The sequence below is a fragment of the Ictalurus furcatus genome, chromosome 12 (genome assembly GCF_023375685.1).
Source record: "Ictalurus furcatus strain D&B chromosome 12, Billie_1.0, whole genome shotgun sequence".
Taxonomy (NCBI): domain Eukaryota; kingdom Metazoa; phylum Chordata; class Actinopteri; order Siluriformes; family Ictaluridae; genus Ictalurus; species Ictalurus furcatus.
Window position 1 is genome coordinate 16,685,130 of NC_071266.1, and position 21,559 is coordinate 16,706,688.

General features: G+C 39.6%; 2 protein-coding genes across 2 annotated transcripts; both read left to right on the top strand.

Moving 5' to 3' along the window:
* The first annotated feature begins 432 nt into the window (after positions 1-432).
* Positions 433-10,430, top strand: LOC128615796 (IgGFc-binding protein-like). The gene is made up of 8 exons (XM_053638130.1): positions 433-1,321; positions 1,910-2,532; positions 3,266-3,833; positions 3,942-4,144; positions 8,545-8,692; positions 9,928-10,181; positions 10,279-10,379; positions 10,427-10,430. The coding sequence occupies exons 1-8, from the start codon at positions 820-822 to the stop codon at positions 10,428-10,430; spliced, it is 2,403 nt and encodes an 800-aa protein (XP_053494105.1). The 5' UTR covers positions 433-819.
* Positions 10,366-16,401, top strand: LOC128616159 (IgGFc-binding protein-like). Its single transcript, XM_053638696.1, has 7 exons — positions 10,366-10,852; positions 11,940-12,562; positions 12,964-13,531; positions 13,853-14,055; positions 15,362-15,733; positions 15,842-16,098; positions 16,225-16,401. Exons 1-7 carry the CDS (start codon positions 10,435-10,437, stop codon positions 16,232-16,234), a joined length of 2,451 nt encoding a protein of 816 aa, XP_053494671.1. The 5' UTR covers positions 10,366-10,434; the 3' UTR covers positions 16,235-16,401.
* Positions 16,402-21,559: the final 5,158 nt, after the last annotated feature.

Here is a 21,559-nt window from a genome sequence, read left to right on the forward strand (position 1 = left end):
ATTTGGGGGCCCTCATTTCAGTGTTTTAACATAGATATTTAAATTTTCAGCATATGTTATTTAGCAATAATAATTATAATATTCTTCTGGGGGCTTCTGGGGGCCCAAGGCAATTGCTTACATTTGCCTACTGTTAAGTCCACCCTTGTCTACAACCATGACACCACTTTAACTGCAGCCAACCCACTCTTTGAATGCTCTTTGATGGCTCCCTTAACATATTAGGAGTTATTATTAAGCAGTTATTAAGCAGTCTGCCTTAGTGCAATTAGACCCAGTCGTTCAAACAATACTAAATGTATAAGAGTACAAAAGATTTTATAGGAACGACACTAAATGAACCAATTTCACAAAATTCATTTCAGCTACAGTTGGTGTCTGCTGGGTTATGGGAGATCCACATTACCGTACATTTGATAGCAGTTACTACAACTTCATGGGCAACTGTACCTATATCATGGCCAAGAACTGCCATGTGGACAGTTTTCACCCAGCTTTTGAAGTCCAAACTGAGAATGAACGGCTTGGCAGTACAAAAACCACCACTGTTAACAAAATCATTGTCAATGTCTATGGTATAAACATCACAATTGTACGCCACGAGACTGGGATTGTACGAGTAAGTATAGACTATAAAAATGTGTTATCCAGATGGTGGGTTATGATTATTTTTTCAAATGTAATGTATAACTGTACTACTAGTTTATATCATGACATTTATTTACTACTTTTGTTCAGATTAGTGATTCACTCTGGTACCTTCCAATCTCCTTGGACAATGGCAGAGTAACTCTTCAACAAAGTGGTCTGTCAGTTATTATGAAGACAGACTTTGGATTGTCAGTGCAGTATGATTGGGATCAGTATTTAGTGGTGAATATACCAGGGAGCTTCATGGGAAGAATGTGTGGCATGTGTGGAAACTTCAATGGAAAGAAAGAGGATGACCTCACCACTCCTACCGGCAGTGTAGCAAGCAGTATTCCACAACTGGGAATGAGCTGGAGAGTACCAGGTTTACCAGGAGATGCCTACTGCAGTGATGATTGTGTGGGCCAGTGTGAGAGCTGTCAGGGAGAATCATGGTTTGAACGTTTGGCCGCAAAGGCCTTCTGTCACTTGGCCACCCTTCTCACTGATGGTCCATTCCAAGATTGCAACTCTGTCATTGATCCCAAGATTTTCTATGAAAATTGCCTTTTCGACTACTGTATGGGAAAAGGATACAAAAACTTCCTATGTAAGACAGCAGAAATTTATACAGATGCTTGTCAGCGAGCTGGCATTCGTGTGCATGACTGGAGATACATCATTGGCTGTTGTAAGTATAGATTATATTATAGCTTATAGAATGGGTACATTAAGGTCATGTGCATAAAGTTTATTCCTCTTTTTAATGGAAATAGTTGTATTTAAAGAGTTGTATCTGCCTCTTGTGGTGAATGGATGAATGAATTCACTATTCACCTATAGAGGGGTATACTGGGAAATTAGCTTTTTTAAAGCAACTAATAAAATAATTTCATGAATGGTACAAAATGATTGCATTGCTTTTCTAATTCTGTAATCAGAAATAGGCTACAACAGCCTGTACATGCTAGTTTGTTTCATTTGATGAACTAATTAGTTTGGCACTATCTTCCACACTTCTTAAAAAAGATTATAGATTTTATTGCTATAACAATATTAAGTTCCTTGTTACTTATGAAATTAAAACAAATTAAATTTTAAAAGGCCAACCATGAACACAGATACATTTATTGTATAGATCTATCTACTCACATAACCAAACAGAGAGAATGTTTCATAATAGGATCAGATGCTAGCACATCTGACAGTTTTAAGCAGAGACAGTTAAATGTGACTTATTAAGTGGGGCTTCTTTATAAGTTCTATTATATCTTTTCAGCTACCCCTAAATGCCCGGCAAACAGTCACTTTGAGTCCTGTGCCTGTCCTGCTACCTGTGAGAATCCCACTCCTTCTGCTGAATGTAAAGCAAACTGTGTAGAGGCTTGCACTTGTGATGATGGATACTTGTGGAGTGGAAACAAGTGTGTCCCTAAGAATCAGTGTGGCTGCATGTTCAAAAGTGGAGGTGATGAGCGTTACTTACAGGCTGGAGAATCCATCTGGGCTGATGACAACTGCAGCAAAAACTGTACCTGCAACCCAACAAACGGTGAAGTTGTATGTGAAAACAGCGGTTGCTCAGGTGGAACAGAATGCAGTGTAGTCAATGAGATCAGAGGCTGCCATCCAGTGCATCATGCCACCTGTAATATCTATGGAGATCCTCACTACAGCACATTTGACAACAGCACCTATGCCTTCCAGGGCACATGTACTTACACTGCTGCTCAGGGCTGCCACCTTGAGGGAACACAACTCACTCCGTTTGCAGTTACAGTGGAGAATGCAAAGTGGAATGAGATCCAATTAAGTCCAAATGTCTCTATGGCCAATATGGTGATTGTGCAAGTGTACGGCATGACTTTAGTGCTGCAAAGGAATCAACTATATCAGATAATGGTTAGTACAATCTGTGCGCTATAGACTGTCAACTATAGCTATATACTGTACATCCTGTAGCCTTCAAGTATTTAACTATCACAGTGAACAATCACAGTGATTCACATTTTACAACTAAGTTGCTGGTTCTTGAATATTAAGGGGGAAAAAATAACTCAGTTGTATTTAGTTAGATGACACGTTATTAGACTGGTACTAAGAAATTATGTACCAGTCTAATAACGTGTCAGTATCGGGGCTACAATGTCCTGAAACACTGGATTGTTATTACATCAGATAGCTTGGCAACAAAAATTGATACTGATACTCTGATTTCATATTAAAAAAGTAAGATTGATGCATCCCTAAGCATGAAGATAGATTTCTGAGTAACTTGCTTTTTATTATGACTTACTTATTTGCTTTTTATTATGTTAGTTGTTATGAAAATCCAGTTAGTGGGAAATGGAGGTAAATATCCTGCAAGAGGAAAAGTATTACCTGTGCAAACTCGAGGTCTAGCAAAAACTATGCCAGCCTAGTCAGTTCATGTTTTGCTTTTCTGGAATGATTAGTCTTGATGACCAAATAACCCATATGTCCAGGTAGCTGTAGTACCTTGGTAAAGAGCACCACTGAAAATGAATTACTTTTCACATTTTAGGATACTGCAAGTGGTTAGTTAGATTTCTTGAGCTTGGAAATATTATAGCCAAATCCAGAATCCTTCATTTATTTTATTCAATATTTTTAGGTTAATGGATTATGGACCAACATTCCTGCAAGTCTTGATGATGGAAAAGTGAGGGTCCAGCGAGAAGGCAATCAAAACGTAATATTAACAAACTTTGGCCTGAGAGTCACTTTCAATATGATTTATCATGTCACCATTACAGTCCCAAGCAGCTATGCAGGAAAGACCTGTGGCTTGTGTGGAAACTTTAATGGTAATAAGAATGACGAGTTCCTGTTGCCAAATGGCAAGGAAACCAAAGAACTGAAAACATTTGTAGCTGCATGGAAAGTACCTGCTCCTGGTGTTGTGTGTGATGATGGCTGCAGTGGTGATTTCTGTCCAAAGTGCCCTGAAGATAAGAAAATTGTATTCGAAAAGGACTGTAGTATTATTACCAACCCTGAAGGCCCATTTGCTGCCTGCCACAGTGTAATTACCCCTGATTCCTACTTCCAAGATTGTGCCTATGATATCTGCATGGGTGAAGGAAATCAGAATATGCTCTGCCATGACATTGCTGCATACATGACTGCCTGTCAGGATGCAGGCGTTATTGTTCAAAATTGGAGAACACCAACATTTTGTCGTAAGTATAAAGCAAGCTTGTAGAAGGTGATTAAGAGCAATAAAACATTATGAATCTATAGATTCTTTTTTTTTTTTTGTGACTATTCCTTGTGCTTAATCCTTGCAGCCTTATCATGTCCTGCCAACAGTGCCTATGAAATCTGTGCAAAGTCATGTGATGTACCTTGTCCTGGCCTTACTGAAGTTATGAATTGTAATATTCAGACCTGTGCTGAAGGCTGCATGTGTAAACCTGGATTCTTTAACAATGGGACTGGCTGCGTGACAGCAGATCAGTGTGCCTGCTATGAGAATGGACTAACCTATAAGGTAAGTAACATTAATAGTAAGAGTTATGAAAGTCTGATGGATAATAGTGAGATAATTATTTATTGCAACTTTTTATGCTCAGGTGTAATGAAATGAAAACAAAACAGAAATCACTCAAGCAGACTCAAAGAACACCAGCTCTCTGTCTGACATTCAGTGCAAGACACATATAAGCATCCCGTTAATTACACACACAGGTGTAGCAGCTCATTCATTACCCACTAATTCACAATACCTCCTCCCATTCACAGCCCATGCTTGAGCATGCCCCAACTTTCTACTCTATTCAATGTATTAACACTCCTGGTCAGTTATTTACAGTCACCCAGGACCAGGCTGCCATCTATACTTGAATAGGGAGAGACCCCTGAATACAGTGAACCACAAAAATATGGATATAAAATCCATATTAATATCTGACAATAGTCACACTGTATGGCCAAAGGTTTGTGGACACCTGTCCATCACATCCATGTGTGCTTATTGAACATCCCATTTCAAATTTATTCCCCCTTTGCTGTTATAATAACCTCCAGTCTTCTGGGAAGGCTTTACCTTAGATGTTGAAATGTAGCTGTGGGTTTTTTGTCCATTCAGCCATAAGAGCATTAGTGAGGTCAAGTACTGATGTTGAGCGAGGAGGCCCCAGGCTTCTCTGTTTTTAGAAAAGCAGAAAAAGTCCATGCAGATGATCTACAATAAATCATATTTCCTCTGCATTATTCTTATCATACTGAGTTGACAGGTTAGTGTCACGTCCCAAGACATAAGGGAGATTAGGACGGATGCAAGTGCAGTTAACAGTTTTATTAAGACAGACTCTGGCAGAATAATCCAAAGGAAAGACAAAGTTCGTAGTCGAGAAACAGGCAAAGGGTCAGGCGATCGGCAAATGGGCATAAACGGGGCAACGCAGGAATCAAGGTCGCGGTCACAGAAAACAGGGTCAAGAAACAAAACAAGAAACATAAACTATGACTAAGAACTGGGAGCGGAAAAACCAGCGTGAACTAAACGGACTAATGTAATGTTTAACTTAACTAAATCTAACAAGGCACATAACAGACAATGACTTTCTCTATCTAATGAATCTATCTAAAATGTCTAAACTAATACTCCGCACCGTGTGCTGGGAGGCGCGCGGTATATATACAAACATAATCAGCGCATTAAGTGCTGACGGCTGACACCAATCTAGACACACGCTCAAACAGCCAATGACCGAATAGGGAGGAGACATAACAGAAACATAACAAATGCACGTGTCCATAGTAAACAATGTCACGGTTGTCAACATTCGAAGAGCGGGCACTCGGGCACCTTGCTCGTGCACGCTCACATGCTCTCCAGCGCGCTGCCTAAAGTGGAAACCGTGACAGAACCCCGGCCCCCTGGGCAAAATGTCCCCAGCTGAACCAGGAGACTGTGCGGCATTCTTAGCTGAACAAAAAAGCAGATCGACATCCTCTGCATTACAGAAAAACGGAGCGAAGTCCTCGGCGGAACAGGACAGCGGAGCGACATCCTCGGCGGAGCAGGCAAGCAGAGCAACGTCCTCAGCAGAGCAGGCCAGCAGAGCGACGTCCTCGGCAGAACAAGCAAGCAGAGCGACGTCCTCTACGGAGCAGGCAAGCAGAGCGATGTCCTCGGCGGAGCAGGAAGGCAGAGCGACGTCCTCAGCGGAGCAGGAAAGCAGAGTGACGTCCACATCGGAACAGGAACGCAGCACGACGTTCTCAATGGAGCCTACAGGCTGAACTTGGTAGGCTGTGTCATCGGATTCAAGCGTGAGCATAACTTGGTTGATCATGTCAGCAGACTTCGACTTGAGCAGAGCTTGGTTGTCCGTTTCAGCAAACTCGGGTGTGAGCAGAACTTGGTTGAACGTATTTACTGACTCTGGCGTGAACATAACTTGGTTGGTCATGTCAGCAGATTTGGACGTGAGCAGAGCTTGGTTGTCCATGTCAACAGACACTTGGTTGGTCATGTCATCAAACTTGGACGTGAGCAGAGCTTGGTTGTCTGTGTCAACAGACACTTGGTTGGTCGTCTCTTCGACCTGGGACAGGAACGTGGCATTACCTTGGGACTCTGGAGCTGAGACCCCCTCGTGGGTCTCAGGCTGAAACTCTTGGGCTGAGGTCTTCACGTGGACCTCTGGCTGGAGCTCGGTGGGTGAGCCCACCTCATGGATCTCAGGTTGGAGCTCGGGTTCTGAGGTCGCCATGTTGACCTCTGGCTGGAGCTCAGGTGCTGAGACCTCCTCGTGGGTCTCAAGCTGGAGCTCTGAGGTCACCACGCGGACCTCTGGCTGGAGCTCGGCGGGTGAGACTACCTCATGGGGCTCAGGTTTGAGCTCTGAGGTCGCCACGTTGTCCTCTGTCTGAAGCTCGGCAGGTGAGACCACCTCATGGGTCTCAGGTTCGAGCTTAGGTACAGAGGTTGCTTTGTTGACCTCTGGCTGGAGCTCGGCGGGTGAGACCACCTCATGGGTCTCAGGTTCTAGCTTTGGTACAGAGGTTGCTATGTTGACCTCTGGCTGTAGTTCCGCAGGGGCTTTCCTATGTAGACGTTTGTGCTGATGCCAGCTGCTCTTGAAGCATTCCTTAGAGAAGAAAAATGCTTCCTGGAGACCCAACTTCTTGCATGTGGGACATTGGAGCTGAGTCTCTTTCCCGCAGCCCTCAGTCATGCATCTCGGAGAAAGCTCCCCCACGTTGGCCGGAACCTGAAGCGGATCTGTGGAGGCTGCCCTGTCAGTCCCCTCATAATAGAGGTTGAATGGCAGGTCAGCCTGTGGCTGTCCATTGACTCTGCACCCCAGTAAATCCAGACTGTTTATCTGCCCTGGCTGCGTGAACTCCTCCATAAGAAGTTCTGCAAACTGAGTGACATCATGGAGGGCAGAGGACCCAGTACTCACCAGTTGCTCCGCCCAGTCACGGGCCGGACCGCCAAACCTGGACACTAAGGACCCGATCCACTGTCTCTTATTAGGCTTGGGATACGCCAGGCTGCAGAAATATTCCTGGCAGCTGAAGAGGAACTCCAGCGGGTAGCTCCCCAATCCCACTGTCTCCGGTGGAAGTTCAACGGCGTACCTTTGAGGGAACTGCACAGACAAGAAATGCGGCCAGTAATCCGAGCGTTTCCTGATAAGGTGCTGTCCTGCTACTTCCATGGTTTTTGTAGCGCGATGTCTCCCCTGTCTTCCTGCTGCATCCATGTAGAGGCGGAGTACTCTGCACGTCTTGAGACGTAAGGGAGATTAGGACGGATGCAAGTGCCGTTGACAGTTTTATTAAAACAGACTCAGGCAGAATAATCCAAAGGAAAGACAAAGTTCGTAGTCGAGAAACAGGCAAAGGGTCAGGCGATCAGCAAACAGGCATAAATGGGGCAAATCAGGAATCAAGGTCACAGTCACGGAAAACAGGGTCAAGAAACAAAACAAGAAACATAAACTATGACTAAGAACTGGGAGCAGAAAAACCGGCGTGAACTAAACAGACTAATCTAAAGTTTAACTTAACTAACTCTAACAAGGCACATAACAGACAATGACTTTCTCTATCTAATGACTCTATCTAACGTATCTAAACTAATACTGCGCCGTGTGCTGAGAGGCGTGCGGTATATATACAAACATAATCAGCGCATTAAGTGCTGACGGCTGACACCAATCTAGACACACGCTCAAACAACAGCCAATGACCGAACAGGGAGGAGATATAATAGAAACATAACAAATGCATGTGTCCATAGTAAACAATGTTACGGTTGTCAACAGTCGAAGAGCGGACGCTCGCGCACCTTGCTCGTGCACGCTCACATGCTCTCCAGCGGCTGCCTAAAGGGGAAACCGTTATAACAGTTAGTTATAAATATTGGATGCTGACTTTGGCATGAAAACTACAGCATAATGTGTCTATTATGAGAAATGTATTAACAGCCCAAGACTAAATAAATAAAGATTGTTGGAGAGACAGAGGTGCTATACTCTATATAAGATAAAACTTTATTGATCCCACACTGGGGAAATTCCATAATATATGCACATATATGCACGTGTCAGTATAGGAATCTGACAGTCTTGGCTTTTTTGTCTCATTATTACTTTACCAACATTTGGCTGATTGGCTCCTTTAATTGAACGGAAGGACAACAGCATACATTGAGCCTCTATTGTTTATACAGCATCCATGCTGAGTGTTACATGCTACCCCATTCATATGTCAAACAGTGGCCCATTGCAACTCCATACAGTCTCTTATAGTATTCCATAAGCTTCTGTTATTTAGACACAAATATGGCATGATTACTTTGTTAAATGTTGAAAAATAAAAGCACCAAAAACAAGACAGTGGTCATGATGACATGTTAAAACCCTCTTACAGATTAATGAGACTGTCATCACAGAATCTTGCCAAGAAAGTTTGACCTGTCTTTCATCTGGAAAAGTAAGCCATGAAACCATCGAATGCAGTTCTATTGAAGTCTGCGAGATAAAGAATGGGGTTCGTGGCTGCTATCCAAAACCTAATGGTGAGTAAAACACTTTTGCTATATTCCTCCTCAATAGAAATGTCACAGTTATCTTTTAAAAAAAAAAAATATTTAGGATTAGCGTATGAAACATTGTAACTGTAAATCATTATAACTCCTCTACCTGCAGATCCTTCTACGTAAAATGATTATGACTGTAATTAGAAAAAAGGGACTGGAAACAAGTATAGCAATAAATAGATAAACTGGTGACAGTGCTTATCTCGAGATCTGAATTTTATATGAATAAGAGTATGAAAATCTTTTCTTTAAAGTGAGTTGTAAGTGTAGTAGATGAGTGCTTGGTCAGTGTATCTTTTAAATCATAGGCATGTGTTCTTTACATGAGAACACAGAGAATTAACAAAACATTACAATTATTTTATTAATTTGACAAATTATACATTATAAATGATAATATGATAAAATCAGTGACATCTTGGGCACACGTTACAATTTTATGACTTCGATTTCATATCTGTTGGCTTAATTAAGTTGTGTGCGCAAAACTGTCAGAAAAAGAATAGCATGTGCTGGAAAAATGTGCTATTTTATAAGCTGCCAAAGCCACAGCTGGAAGCCACATTATTAAATTCAAATACAGAGAATGGAATTCAAGTGTGAGGGCTTTTATTTGGCAATGCCAACAGACCAGTTTTCACAATGGTAGTCAAAAAATAAGCAAGAGTTCAAAGACAAAGCTATCAGGTTAATTCAGAGCTCCAAGGCCATTAGCAAGAAAAAAAGGGAAAAACTGAATGATGACCATGATGGTAAATGTGCACAGGGGAGGATGACAATATGATAGATAGAATAATCTAGTGGCTAATTTTGAATAAATGTGTTTTATGTTTTCTTTTGCAATTTGGTGTGTATTTTTTTGTTTGGGTGCACTAGCAATTTGGTTAAAAGAAAGCCGGTTTGTAAAACATGAAATAGAATTTTTACATTTTTGCTTGTATCAGGAAAACATGGTTTTGACAGTATGTTTCCACAAACAGCAAGCACATTTTTGGAGTCTGAAAATATCACTACACCAGTGGATTTTAAATGTCACACCCCCTGTTGTGCTACGCCACCCACATAAGTGTAGACATGTTCATTTCTAATTGCAAAAATACTAACTTAAGCATGTGTTTATATGAAAACAGATCACCTCAAGTGATTGTCTGTCTCCTTGTTTTTTTTAATCATTTCCAAATCATCACTATAATCAGTTATAATTATTCCCTTAGCTTCACCAGGTATCTGTTGGGTCATGGGAGATCCACACTACCGTACTTTTGATGGCGAATACTACAATTTCATGGGCAACTGTACTTACATCATGGCCAAAAACTGCCATGTGGACAATGATCATCCAGCATTTGAAGTCCAAGCCATGAATAAACGTACTGGAAGCTCAAAAGCCATCAGTGTCAGTGGTGTCATCATTCAAGTCTATGGTCAAACCATCACCATTTTGCAACATGAGAATGGGTTTGTCAGAGTGAGTTCAAATATTTGTTTACCATTGACCTGTTTTAGCAATAGGGAGTTTATATTAAATCTTACTGTTCTAATGTTCATGTTCTCATACATTTCAGATTAGTGATTCACTTTGGTACCTTCCAATCTCCTTGGACAATGGCAGAGTAACTCTTCAGCAAAGTGGTCTGTCGGTTGTTATGAATACAGACTTTGGATTGTCAGTACAGTATGATTGGGATCAATATTTGTTGGTGAATATACCAGTTAGCTTTATGGGAAGAATGTGTGGCATGTGTGGGAACTTCAATGGAATGAAGGGCGATGACCTCACCACTCCTACTGGCAGTGTAGCAAGCAGTATTCCACAATTGGGAAAGAGCTGGAGAGTACTAGGTGTTGTGGGTTGTACAGATGATTGTGTGGGCCAATGTGAGAGCTGTCAGGGAGAATCTTGGTTTGAACGTCTAGAAGCCAAGGCCTTCTGTCACTTGGCCACCCTTCTAACTGATGGTCCATTACGCGATTGCAACTCTCTCATTGACCCCAAGGTTTTCTATGAAAATTGTCTTCTGGACTACTGCATGGGAAAAGGATTTAAGAATTTCCTATGTAAAACTGCAGAAATTTATACAGATGCTTGTCAGCGAGCTGGCATTCATGTGCATGACTGGAGACACATCATTGGCTGTCGTAAGTTTTATGAAGTGTGTGTGTGTGTTCACATCAGAAAACCCAAATTTCTGGCCTTAGAATATGAAGTGTTACTTAGGAATGTAACACCTGTGTACTTAAATTGTATTTTTACCATACTGGCTTACATACTGTATGAATGTGCAAAATATTTATTGTTACACATAGGTTAATTAATCCAAAATATAGACATTTATTGGCTGCATAAGTATTCACCCCAAAGAACCACCCTTGGCTTGCAACTTTAGCTGCAAGTCTTCTGGGATATGTCTTTTTACAGCTTTGCAGTTCTGGACCTGATGTTTTGCCCATTGTTCTTGACAAACTTGCTCAAGCTCTGTCAGACTGGATGGAGATCATTATCACTGAACAACAATTTTCAAGTCTTACCACAGATTCTCAAATGGATTGAGGTCTGGGTTTTGACTGGGCCATTGTAACACAGTCGGGTTCTTGGTTTTGTACCATGCCAGTATAGCTTTGGCACATTTCTTACTGCCTGTTGGAAGGTGAACCTCCATCCCAGTCTAAAGTCTCTTAGACTGTAACATGATTTCTTCTAGGATTGCCCTTTATATGGCTCCATCCATTTTGAACTTAACCCTGTCCAGTTTCCTAATCCCTGTTAATGAAAAGCATTCCCATGACATGATGCTACTACCACCATGCTTCACTGTGGGGAAGGGATGAGAAGTGTTGATTTTGTGTACCAACACCAAAAAAGTCAGACCTTTTCCATATCTTTTACAAGTCTCTAACATGAGACTTTATCCATAATGGCTTTCTTCTCATCACTCTTCCATGAAACTTTTATGTTTTTTTATTTGTAAAAAAAAAAGGTAAAATATATATATATTTTTAAATGTATAGCTTTACCCCGCTTTGATATTATGATTTTTTTTGTGTAGATTCATAGCATATATTCCCAAATAAGTCTACTTACTTTCCAAGTTGTGACACTACAGATTGTGGAAAAGTTCAAGAGAGGGTGAATGCTTATGCATGCCACTGTAGCTGTTTCCTGTAGATATCTGTGAACTGCTTTTGAAAAAGAATGTGTAGATTTACTAAAAATCTTTTTATCCAGCTACCCCTAAATGCCCGGCAAACAGTCACTTTGAGTCCTGTGCCTGTCCTGCTACCTGTGAGAATCCCACTCCTTCTGCTGAATGTAAAGCAAACTGTGTAGAGGCTTGCACTTGTGATGATGGATACTTGTGGAGTGGAAACAAGTGTGTCCCTAAGAGTCAGTGTGGCTGTGTGTATAAAAGTGGAGGTGAGGAACGTTACTTACAGGCTGGACAATCCATCTGGGCTGATAACAGTTGCAGCAAAAACTGTACCTGCAACCCGACAAATGGTGAAATTATGTGTGAAAATGCGAATTGCCCAGTTGGAACAGCATGCAATATTAGTAATGGGATCAGAGCCTGCCAACCACTCTCTCATGCCATCTGTAATATCTATGGAGATCCTCATTACAACACATTTGACAACAGCACCTACGACTTCCAGGGCACTTGTACTTACACTGCTGCTCAGGGCTGCCACCTGGAGGGAACACAACTCACTCCGTTTGCAGTTATAGTAGAGAATGAGAAATGGAATGAAATTCAATCAAGTCCAAATGTCTCTATGGCCAAGGTGGTCGCAGTGGAGGTGTATGGCATGATATTAGTGCTGAGAAGAAATCAGCTCCATCAGATAATGGTTAGTATAGCCTCTTTTGCCGTTTGCAATATTGTGAAAACCATAAATGCGAAAGGTAGAGGCCTTTAAATCTGGAGGTGAGTGGCTTGATAACGCACATGATGCAGAGAACTGAGATGTTAATCACCTTCATCTTCCAGTAAGCAATATGATGAGAATTTGGAGAATTGAGTATTCTGAGCTGAGATGTGTAAAAATACATGCTATCTAGTTTAGTATTGAATATGTCTTAGCAAATATTTATGAGAGTGTTTTTTGACCAACATTTAACTGTAGGCTTTTGAGAAAATTGGTAATAAGTTGCTCAGTACAAAACCATGTTCTGTTAACGTGTTAACTGTAAACATTTGCTTCGGAAAAATAATGTACCAAAGCATTCACTGGAAATACTTTCTTTTCAGGTTAATGGTGTCTTAACTAATATCCCTGTAAATCTCAATGAAGGAGAAGTGATAGTCCAGCAGGAGGGCTACAACAATGTAATCAGTACAAACTTTGGTCTAAGAGTAGCCTATGATATGATTTACCACGTTACTGTCACAGTCCCCAGCACCTACCTTGGAAAGACCTGTGGCATGTGTGGAAACTATAATGGTAATAAGAATGATGACTTCCTGCTGCCAGATGGGAAAGAAACCAAAGAACTGAAAACATTTGGAGCGGCTTGGAAAGTGGCTGTGCCTGGTGTTGTGTGTGATGATGGCTGCAGTGGTGATTTCTGTCCAAAGTGCTCTGAAGATAAGAAACTTATATTTGAAAAGGACTGTAGTATTATTACCAACCCTGATGGTCCATTTTCTGCCTGTCACAGTGTAATTAACCCTGATTCCTACTTCCAAGATTGTGTTTATGATGTGTGCACAACTGAAGGAGATCAACATATGCTGTGTCATAGTATCGCTGCGTACATGACTGCCTGTCATGACTTTGAAGTTCATGTTAACAACTGGAGAACACCAACATTTTGCCGTAAGTGTCATGTTATCATTAGTTTTTGTTACCTGCACCGTGTTTTTTCCTTTTTTCAACTGCCAAATCTAGGCTTCATTTCGAAGCCTAAAATTGCCAGCATCACACTCATGCCAGCTAAGAGTAACAAAAATTATATTATATTATATTAAATACAATCAAATGTGTTACATCAAATCACTCCACATTACTCCTTTTCCATTTAACTCAAATCAAGTTTTACCAATCAATTCATTTTTGTTACTTTAACTCATCAAACACTTAACAGTTTAATACTTGAAAAGCTTTCTCAAACTAAATCCTTATGCCTGTTCGCTATAGCTCTGAAATGCCCTGAAAACAGTGCCTATGAAATCTGTGCAACGGCATGCGACACACCTTGTCCTGGCCTCACTGACGTCATCAAATGTAATATTCAGACCTGTGTCGAAGGCTGTAGGTGTAAACCTGGATTCTTCAATAATGGGACGGGTTGTGTTAAAGAGGATCAGTGTAGCTGTTATGAGAATGGAAAAACCTTCAAGGTAAGTTAAAATCTCTGTTGCTAAAAGCAGATATGCTTGGCATTTAAAGTGACACATTGAGTGACTTTGGAGGTGTGGCTTATAGTCTACTAGTCATACTGTACCAATAATAATCAGCATCATGACCTGCTATAGTAATGACCAATTTAAGTAAATTGCCTGCATTAACTAGTTTGATTGACCATTCATGATGCCTTATGTGGCATCTCCAGACCACTTTGTCCATATGACAATAGAATTTTTATGAAAGAAAGACATTTTTGGTCATAAAAGTCAGAATAGTAATTGAATACATTTGCAATTCACGATCCAGTTTGTTAGTACATACACTATATAATCCCATTGGGCCATATTCAGAGTTGGCAACTTAAATTCAAAAGATATGCCAATATTTACTGAACTTTCTTAAATAGAGGTGTCTGAGATAGAATCTAGACCAGTGGTTTCTCCAAGTGGGGTCTGGGGACCCTCGATTGGGTTGATGAAGCATAGCCAGGGGATCCTTGTTTGTTTTTATTATGATTATTGTGCTCTTATAGCACATTAAAGAAATCTGTTATGAGTGTGTCAGTGGAATTAATTCTACAGTTAAAGGGATCTGGCACCAGAAAATTTAAGAACCCCTGGTCTAGAACACTGGCTTTAAAAAACAATTATTTGCCTTTAAGAAAATGCATAAAGAAGCAAATTGATGTTTTTCCCTTTTTTTTCTTATCAAATGTAATGTGATAAAGTAGCATAAATGCAAGACAGTTTAAAATGGTTAAATAAAATGATTAACACAGTGACATGTGAATGTCAAGATTGTAAGCATTCTAATAAACATCTTGTATAAACTGCTTAAGACTGGTGATTAATCATTCATGACTGGTTGCACCTGTAGTTTTATGGCTGTTAAAAAACATGATACAATTTATAATTCAGTTAACAGATCATTGTTAAATTATCAAACATGATTTAATAGTTTTAGTCAGACACTTCCACATTAACTCTGTGTACTGTTCAGCACTACACTGTCACTTACTGTGCTTATTGTATTGTTTTAGTAGTTACTGTACTGTTCTGTGTTGTTAGCACATGTCTGCACGTGCACTTTATGTAGAATGTTTGCAGATATTATTTAGTTCTGTGTCGTCTCATGTGGTTAGTGTGTTGCTGTATGTAGCACCGTGGTCCTAGAGGAACATTGTTTCGTTTCACTGTATACTGTACCAGCTGTATATGGTTAAAATGACAATAAAACCATTTGAACTTGAACTTGAACTAATAGTTTCTCTATATCTTTTTTTTTTTTTTTTTTTTACAGATTGGAGAGGTTGTTGTCACAGACGATTGTCAGGAAAAACTGATCTGTCAAAAATCTGGTATAGTGAAACAAGAAAGCATGAAATGTAACTCTGATGAAGTATGCCAGGCAGAGAGTGGTGTTCGTGGATGCTACCCAAAACAGTGCATGTTGGAGGCTGCAGGCTCCTTCACTCTTTTCAATGGAACAACTTGGAACATCCCATCTATGGGAGCTTTTGAATTAGTGAAAGTATGTGACGATACTGTTATAGGTATTTGGTTCCGTGTGGTGGCAGTGTTGCAAGAGAAAACTGGGGTCCTCTCTACTTCAGCTGTTCACATCTTCTTTGAAAATGCTATTGTCACAGTTACCAACCAAAATGATATTTGGGTGAGCAAAATCTCCTTATTCCATTCCGTTCACCCACCCATCAAACTATGTCCAATCATGAATTAAATCAGACATTAAAATTTTATGTTTTCTTTCTTAAACATTTAGTTCAATGGTAGAAAGATGACTCTGCCTACTATGGAAGACAATAATGTAATTGTTAAGGTGATTGATCAGACAGTGATCGTTGAGAAGACATCTGCCCTTAGACTGTCCTACAGTCTATCACAGGAGGTCATAATCACAGTGAACAAAGGAATTGCTGATCAAGTTTGTGGTGCGTGTGGAAAATTAACCGGCTCTATTTCTGGTGAAAGCATAATGTTCTACATGGATCAGTACAGAGCTCCTGATTTTCCCACTTGGTGAGTATACCTGCAAAATGAAATGGTCAAATATATATATTATTTCATTCGATTTCATTAAATTATCATGAAATGATAATAGTTTATAATATATAAACTATAATATCTCTTTTGTTTTTATTGCAGCACCTTGTGATGGGTAAAGAACTACTTTTTAATTCTGGAGGCTGAGCATCAACCAAGCAAAACTGTTGGATAATATATTACATGATTTCTTATATGATTTTCTGAGATTAAAATTAAATATAATATTCTCTGAAATTATAAATTAAATAATAAATAAATAAAGCATTTGCAATATGACATGCTTTTCTTGTTCTTTTTCTTAAATATTAATAAATATGAATCGATCTATCTATCTATCTATCTATCTATCTATCTATCTATCTGTCTATTTATGAACAAAGGTCCTTTTTCAGAATTAAAGTGCTTCTGAAGTTGTGTGTGTGTGTATGTTGAAAAATCCATGATGAACTACCATAAAAGCATGCTCAAGCGTTTGGATTGGCCCTCACAGTTCCCTGACTTGAACATCACGGAAAATCTGTGTGTAGCTTTTAAATGATGCAAGATAGTATCTCAGAACTAGTATCTAAGATAAGAGTATCTCCAAACTAGAAAATGTTCCTCAGAGTAGAGGGGGTGATAACTCCTAAAAGAACAATAGAAAGACCCCTGGCTGGCCACAAAAAGTGTTTGCAAGCTGTGATATCTGCCCAAGGGGATGTTGCTAAGTACTGATTAGTAGAGTGTCCAAACATTTGCTTATGGCACAGTTACAATTTTTTTTTCTTTTACATAAAACTAAATTGTTATTTAAAAAAAATCTTTTTAGGCACAAAACCTGCAGGCCTTTGTTAGACAGCTGAACATGAACAAAAATGGCACCTTCCAGCACGATAACAACCCAAAGCCCAAATCCAAGTTTAGAATGGCCCAGTCAGCTCCCAGACCTAAATCCTATTGAAAACGTGTGGAAATGAGATCCCCTCACAATTTGAAAGATTTGGAGCAGTTTTGCAAGGACGTGTGGAATAAAATTGGCAAAACAAAATGTGGTATGTTGGTAGACTCTTACCCAAAAAGACTGAGTGCTGTAGTACAAGCAAAAAGTACTTCAACAACATATTATTTAAGGGACGTGCACATTTGTGGAACCAGGTTATTGTACTTTTTTCTTTTCATTTACATTACATTTATACATTTATTCATTTAGCAGATGCTTTTATCCAAAGCGACTTACGAATGAAGAAATACAAGCAAAGTGATATATCAAGCAAAGACAATACAATAGTGCTACCATACAAGGCTTTTAATTGAGTTCTAGAGGAGCAAAGTGCAGAGTTGATGTGTAAGAGTCAGAATAAGTGCAGTTTTTGTTTGTTTGCTTTTTTAAGTTTGGACAAGTTAGGGATTAGTCAAGTGTTCATGGAAGAGACAACAAAAACAGCAAGAAATTGCTATATTTTGTGCACAACATAGCAGTACTTATGCTCTAAAAATAGCCAATGAAAATTTTCTCAAAACTCATATTCTTGGAAGTACAGAAGGTGTTTTAATACAGAGTTCAAGGATCCATGAAATGAGCATGTGGAACAGAATCTGGATGAGTAGTTATTAAAAGAGAAGACTTTTCCATGGACATGGTTATACTTGCTGATACTGTTTCATGCAATTAATTCACTTACTTTTCCAGCCTGTTGTTGCCCCCGTCCCAACGTTTTTGAGACATGTTGCAGCCATCAAATTCAAAATTACCACATTATTGGACAGAACCGTGGTACAGTGACCCAGAAGGGTAAGGCACCTAAAAAAAAGAAGTCAACTAGAAATAAACAGTCAACTTAATTTTTTTTTAAATAAGAGGAGCAACTTTAAACTAAATAAAAGCTGCCAAAAGTAACAACAACAAAACAACAACAAAAATGAGAGCCCTCTCTTTCTGGGATAAGTTGCAAGCTACCTCACAAGGCACTATGGGATTAAGGCTGAGAAATAACAAATGCCACAATAAACATGGCCGTCTTTAGCCACAGGCCTAGCGAGGAACATTTTTAAGGCAAAGAAGTGAATTTTCATCCCTGGCCAAGATCACCTGACTTGAATCCAATTGAGCATGTATTAAAAATGATTGTCAAACAGTTCATGAACAATCTCACACCACACCACCAGAGGGCAGTTTTAGGACTTCTTCTACTGTCGTTCTCATTTCCAATTTTGCCTTTCCACACCACCGTAATGGATTTGAAATGAAGAAATCAAGATGGGATTTTTTTTTTTACAGAGTCCCTCCATTTTCACAAGCTCAAAAGTAATTGGACAACTGACTGATAAGCAGTTTCATGGCCAGGTGTGGCATGTTTCCTCGTTATTTCATGACACATTAAGGAGATAAAATGTCCTTGAGTTGATTCCAAATGTTCACTATGCAATTTGTAGCTTTTCTTGGGAATTCTCAATATGTAGTCCAAAGTGCTGCTGATGCAAGTGAAGGAGGCCATCATTAGGCTAAAAAAAAACAAACAAACAAACAAACAAAAAAGCCTATCAGAGAGATAAGAGAAACTTTAGGAATGGCCAATCAACAATTTGGTACATTCTTAAATAGAAGGAATGCACTGGTGAGCTCAGCAACACCAAAAGCCTTGAAGACCACAGAAGACACCTCAAGTAGATGATCACAGAACTCTTTCCTTGTTGAAGAAAAATCCCTTCACAACATCTAGCCAAGCCAAGAACACTCTGGAGGAGGTAGGCATATCATTGTCAAAGTCTACAGTCAAGAAATGCCTTCATGAATGTAAATACAGACAGTTTACCTCAAGATGCAAACCACTGGTAACACTCAAAACAGAAAGGCCAGATTAGACTTTGCTTATAAAAAAACAAATAAATAAATAAAAAGCCTGACCAGTTCTGATGCAAGATTAACTTGTATCAGAATGATGGGAAGAGAAGAGAATGTAGAAGGAAAAGAAGGGCTCTTGATCCAAAGCATATCACATCATCTGTCAAACATGTGGAGGAAGTGTTATGGTTTGGGCAGGTATGGCTGCCAATGGAACTGGGTCACTAGTGTTTATTGATGATGTGACTGCGGATAGAAGTAGCATGATGAATTCTGAAGTATATAGAGATATACGTTTTACTCAGATTCAGTCAAATGCGGCAAAATTGATACGGTGGCATTTCACAGTACAGATGTATAATGACTCAAAACATACAGCAAAAGCAACCCAAGAACTTAGGTTCTTAAGGCAAATAAATAAAATATTCTTAAAATGTCTGATGGCCTCAACTCAATTGAGCATACTTTTCACTTGCTGAAGACAAAACTGAAGGCAGAAAGACCCACAAACAAGCAACAACTGAAGGCAGTTGCAGTAAAGGCCTGGCAAAGCATCTTAAGGCAGGAAACTTAGCATTTGATCATGTCCATGGGTTCCGGATTTCAGGAAGTCATTGACGGCAAAGGATTTGCGTCTGAGTAGTAAAAATAATATAACTTTATCTACAATTTCATCCCATCATATGTGGACTTTTTTCCTTTCTAGTGAATTTTTTTTTTTTTGTTCCATTTGGTTTATGCTGACCAAATGTACCCCTGATCTTATTCATCTTCAGTTAGAGAGTTAACACTAGCTAGCTAGCAGCATCTAGTATTAGCTAGCTAAGTTGTTCAAAATCATTTCAATAATCTTAACATTTCTACCTTGCATATTAGCTAAGTTAATTACAGTAAATGTAGGATATTTCACACAATTGTTTACTCAGATGCTGCTGTTAGATGACTGACTTATATAACTGCCATCTGTTTCTGGCTTACTATAGGTATATTGGAACATTTAAGAAATGTAATTAATTCATTTATTCTAGTAACATATAAGAAATTAAATTCTAACAACAACGAGAGCACCATGGGGATTTACAGATCACTACAACGTTACCATTCTTACAGTATTTGAATAAATGTGAGTATGTCTGAGAGAGAGAGAAAGAGAGAGAGAGAGATGAACAGGTGTGCACATATGTTCACTCAGCTGATCGCTTACATCCTACCATAAAGGACACACCTGATGTGTTTTTCCCCTTGCTCTTTTTCTCCCTTGTGCCCTCACCTTTTTCCCAGACAACTGTTTAACAAAGACCATGTCGCTGCTTCTTTTTTCCTCCTCTTAATATGTAGAATCCAGATGACAGCCATTATTAGACATGGTTAAAACATAACTACTGAAATCATTAATACTGGGCTACTAGCAATCATTTTGACATAAAGCAAAATATTGTGATTGTTCTGACTCTCAGTTGCACATTGAACTGTGCAAACTTGCTGAAAACAATGCGATCATTTTGACATATGATTTCGATTTGTACTCCATGCATCCATCCATGCATCCATCCATGCATCCATCCATGCATCCATCCATGCATCCATCCATGCATCCATCCATGCATCCATCCATGCATCCATCCATGCATCCATCCATGCATCCACCCATGCATCCATCTATGCATCCATCCATCACATTGCTTGTCCTCTGTAGGTTCGCGGTGATGCTGGATCCCTGTGTCTCGCGCTGTAGGCAGAGAAACACCCTGGACATATGGCCGGTCGGTCCATCACAGGGACAACACACAAATATACACTCATTCACACTCGCACACAGACCTACAGGCAATTTAGTATCTTAAATTAACCTGACCTGCATGTCTTTTGATTATGGGGGAAAACTGGCGATTTGAACTCCGATATGATAAACATTTAATATAGCTGCTGATCTAGCTTGCAATTCTGTACCTTTTGTGGTCTCATGCACACACCAAATTCATGGTCTCTCAACTGAGTCTTGAACAACACCACACTGGTTACACCTTAACGGCATCAGAGACGCTGTGAACTCAGGTTTAAATAACTCATAACCACTTGCGGTTCTGTGATTTCAGTTTAAAGTTGACTAATTGTGCAGCCTTACCATACTGATGTCTCAGAGGTCAAAGTTTGGTGTTTTAAATACCCAGTAGAGGTCTCTGTTAAAATTTTAAAAGCATTTTTTATGCTTTTCCATGGTCAGGTAAGCGCCGCTTTCAGAACCGTCACGTCCATAATGGAGAGATGTCACGCCCGTAACAATGGGTTTTCCTCATAAATGTGAAAACGAAAATTAAAATAAAATAAATATTTTATGTTCCATGGAGAGCCAATCCTTCTCCATTCTGTGTGTATTAATACTTCTGGTTTGTGTATTTTATTTCACAGAATTCCTACAGTCTCCCAAAAACTAACACAGGTATATTTCCAGGGGTGGACTTACCATGGCAAAGGTTGGCAATTGCCTTGGGCCCAAGGACCCCCAAAATGCTGCATAAACTTTTGGTTAAGAAAGTTTTGTTTTTAGTTTTCGCTAATTAATTATGTTTTTCTAAAAATCCATATGGTAAAATGCCACCAGAATGCTTAATT

Excerpts from the sequence above, each read along its gene's own strand:
- LOC128615796 (XM_053638130.1), top strand. The coding sequence starts at position 820 with ATGAAGACAGACTTTGGATTGTCAGTGCAGTATGATTGGGATCAGTAT. Across the intron at positions 4,145-8,544 it reads AGAATGGACTAACCTATAAG|ATTAATGAGACTGTCATCAC; the intron begins GTAAGTAACATT and ends ACCCTCTTACAG. Across the intron at positions 8,693-9,927 it reads CTGCTATCCAAAACCTAATG|CTTCACCAGGTATCTGTTGG; the intron begins GTGAGTAAAACA and ends TTATTCCCTTAG.
- LOC128616159 (XM_053638696.1), top strand. The coding sequence starts at position 10,435 with ATGGGAAGAATGTGTGGCATGTGTGGGAACTTCAATGGAATGAAGGGC. Across the intron at positions 10,853-11,939 it reads GAGACACATCATTGGCTGTC|CTACCCCTAAATGCCCGGCA; the intron begins GTAAGTTTTATG and ends CTTTTTATCCAG. Across the intron at positions 12,563-12,963 it reads ATCAGCTCCATCAGATAATG|GTTAATGGTGTCTTAACTAA; the intron begins GTTAGTATAGCC and ends CTTTCTTTTCAG.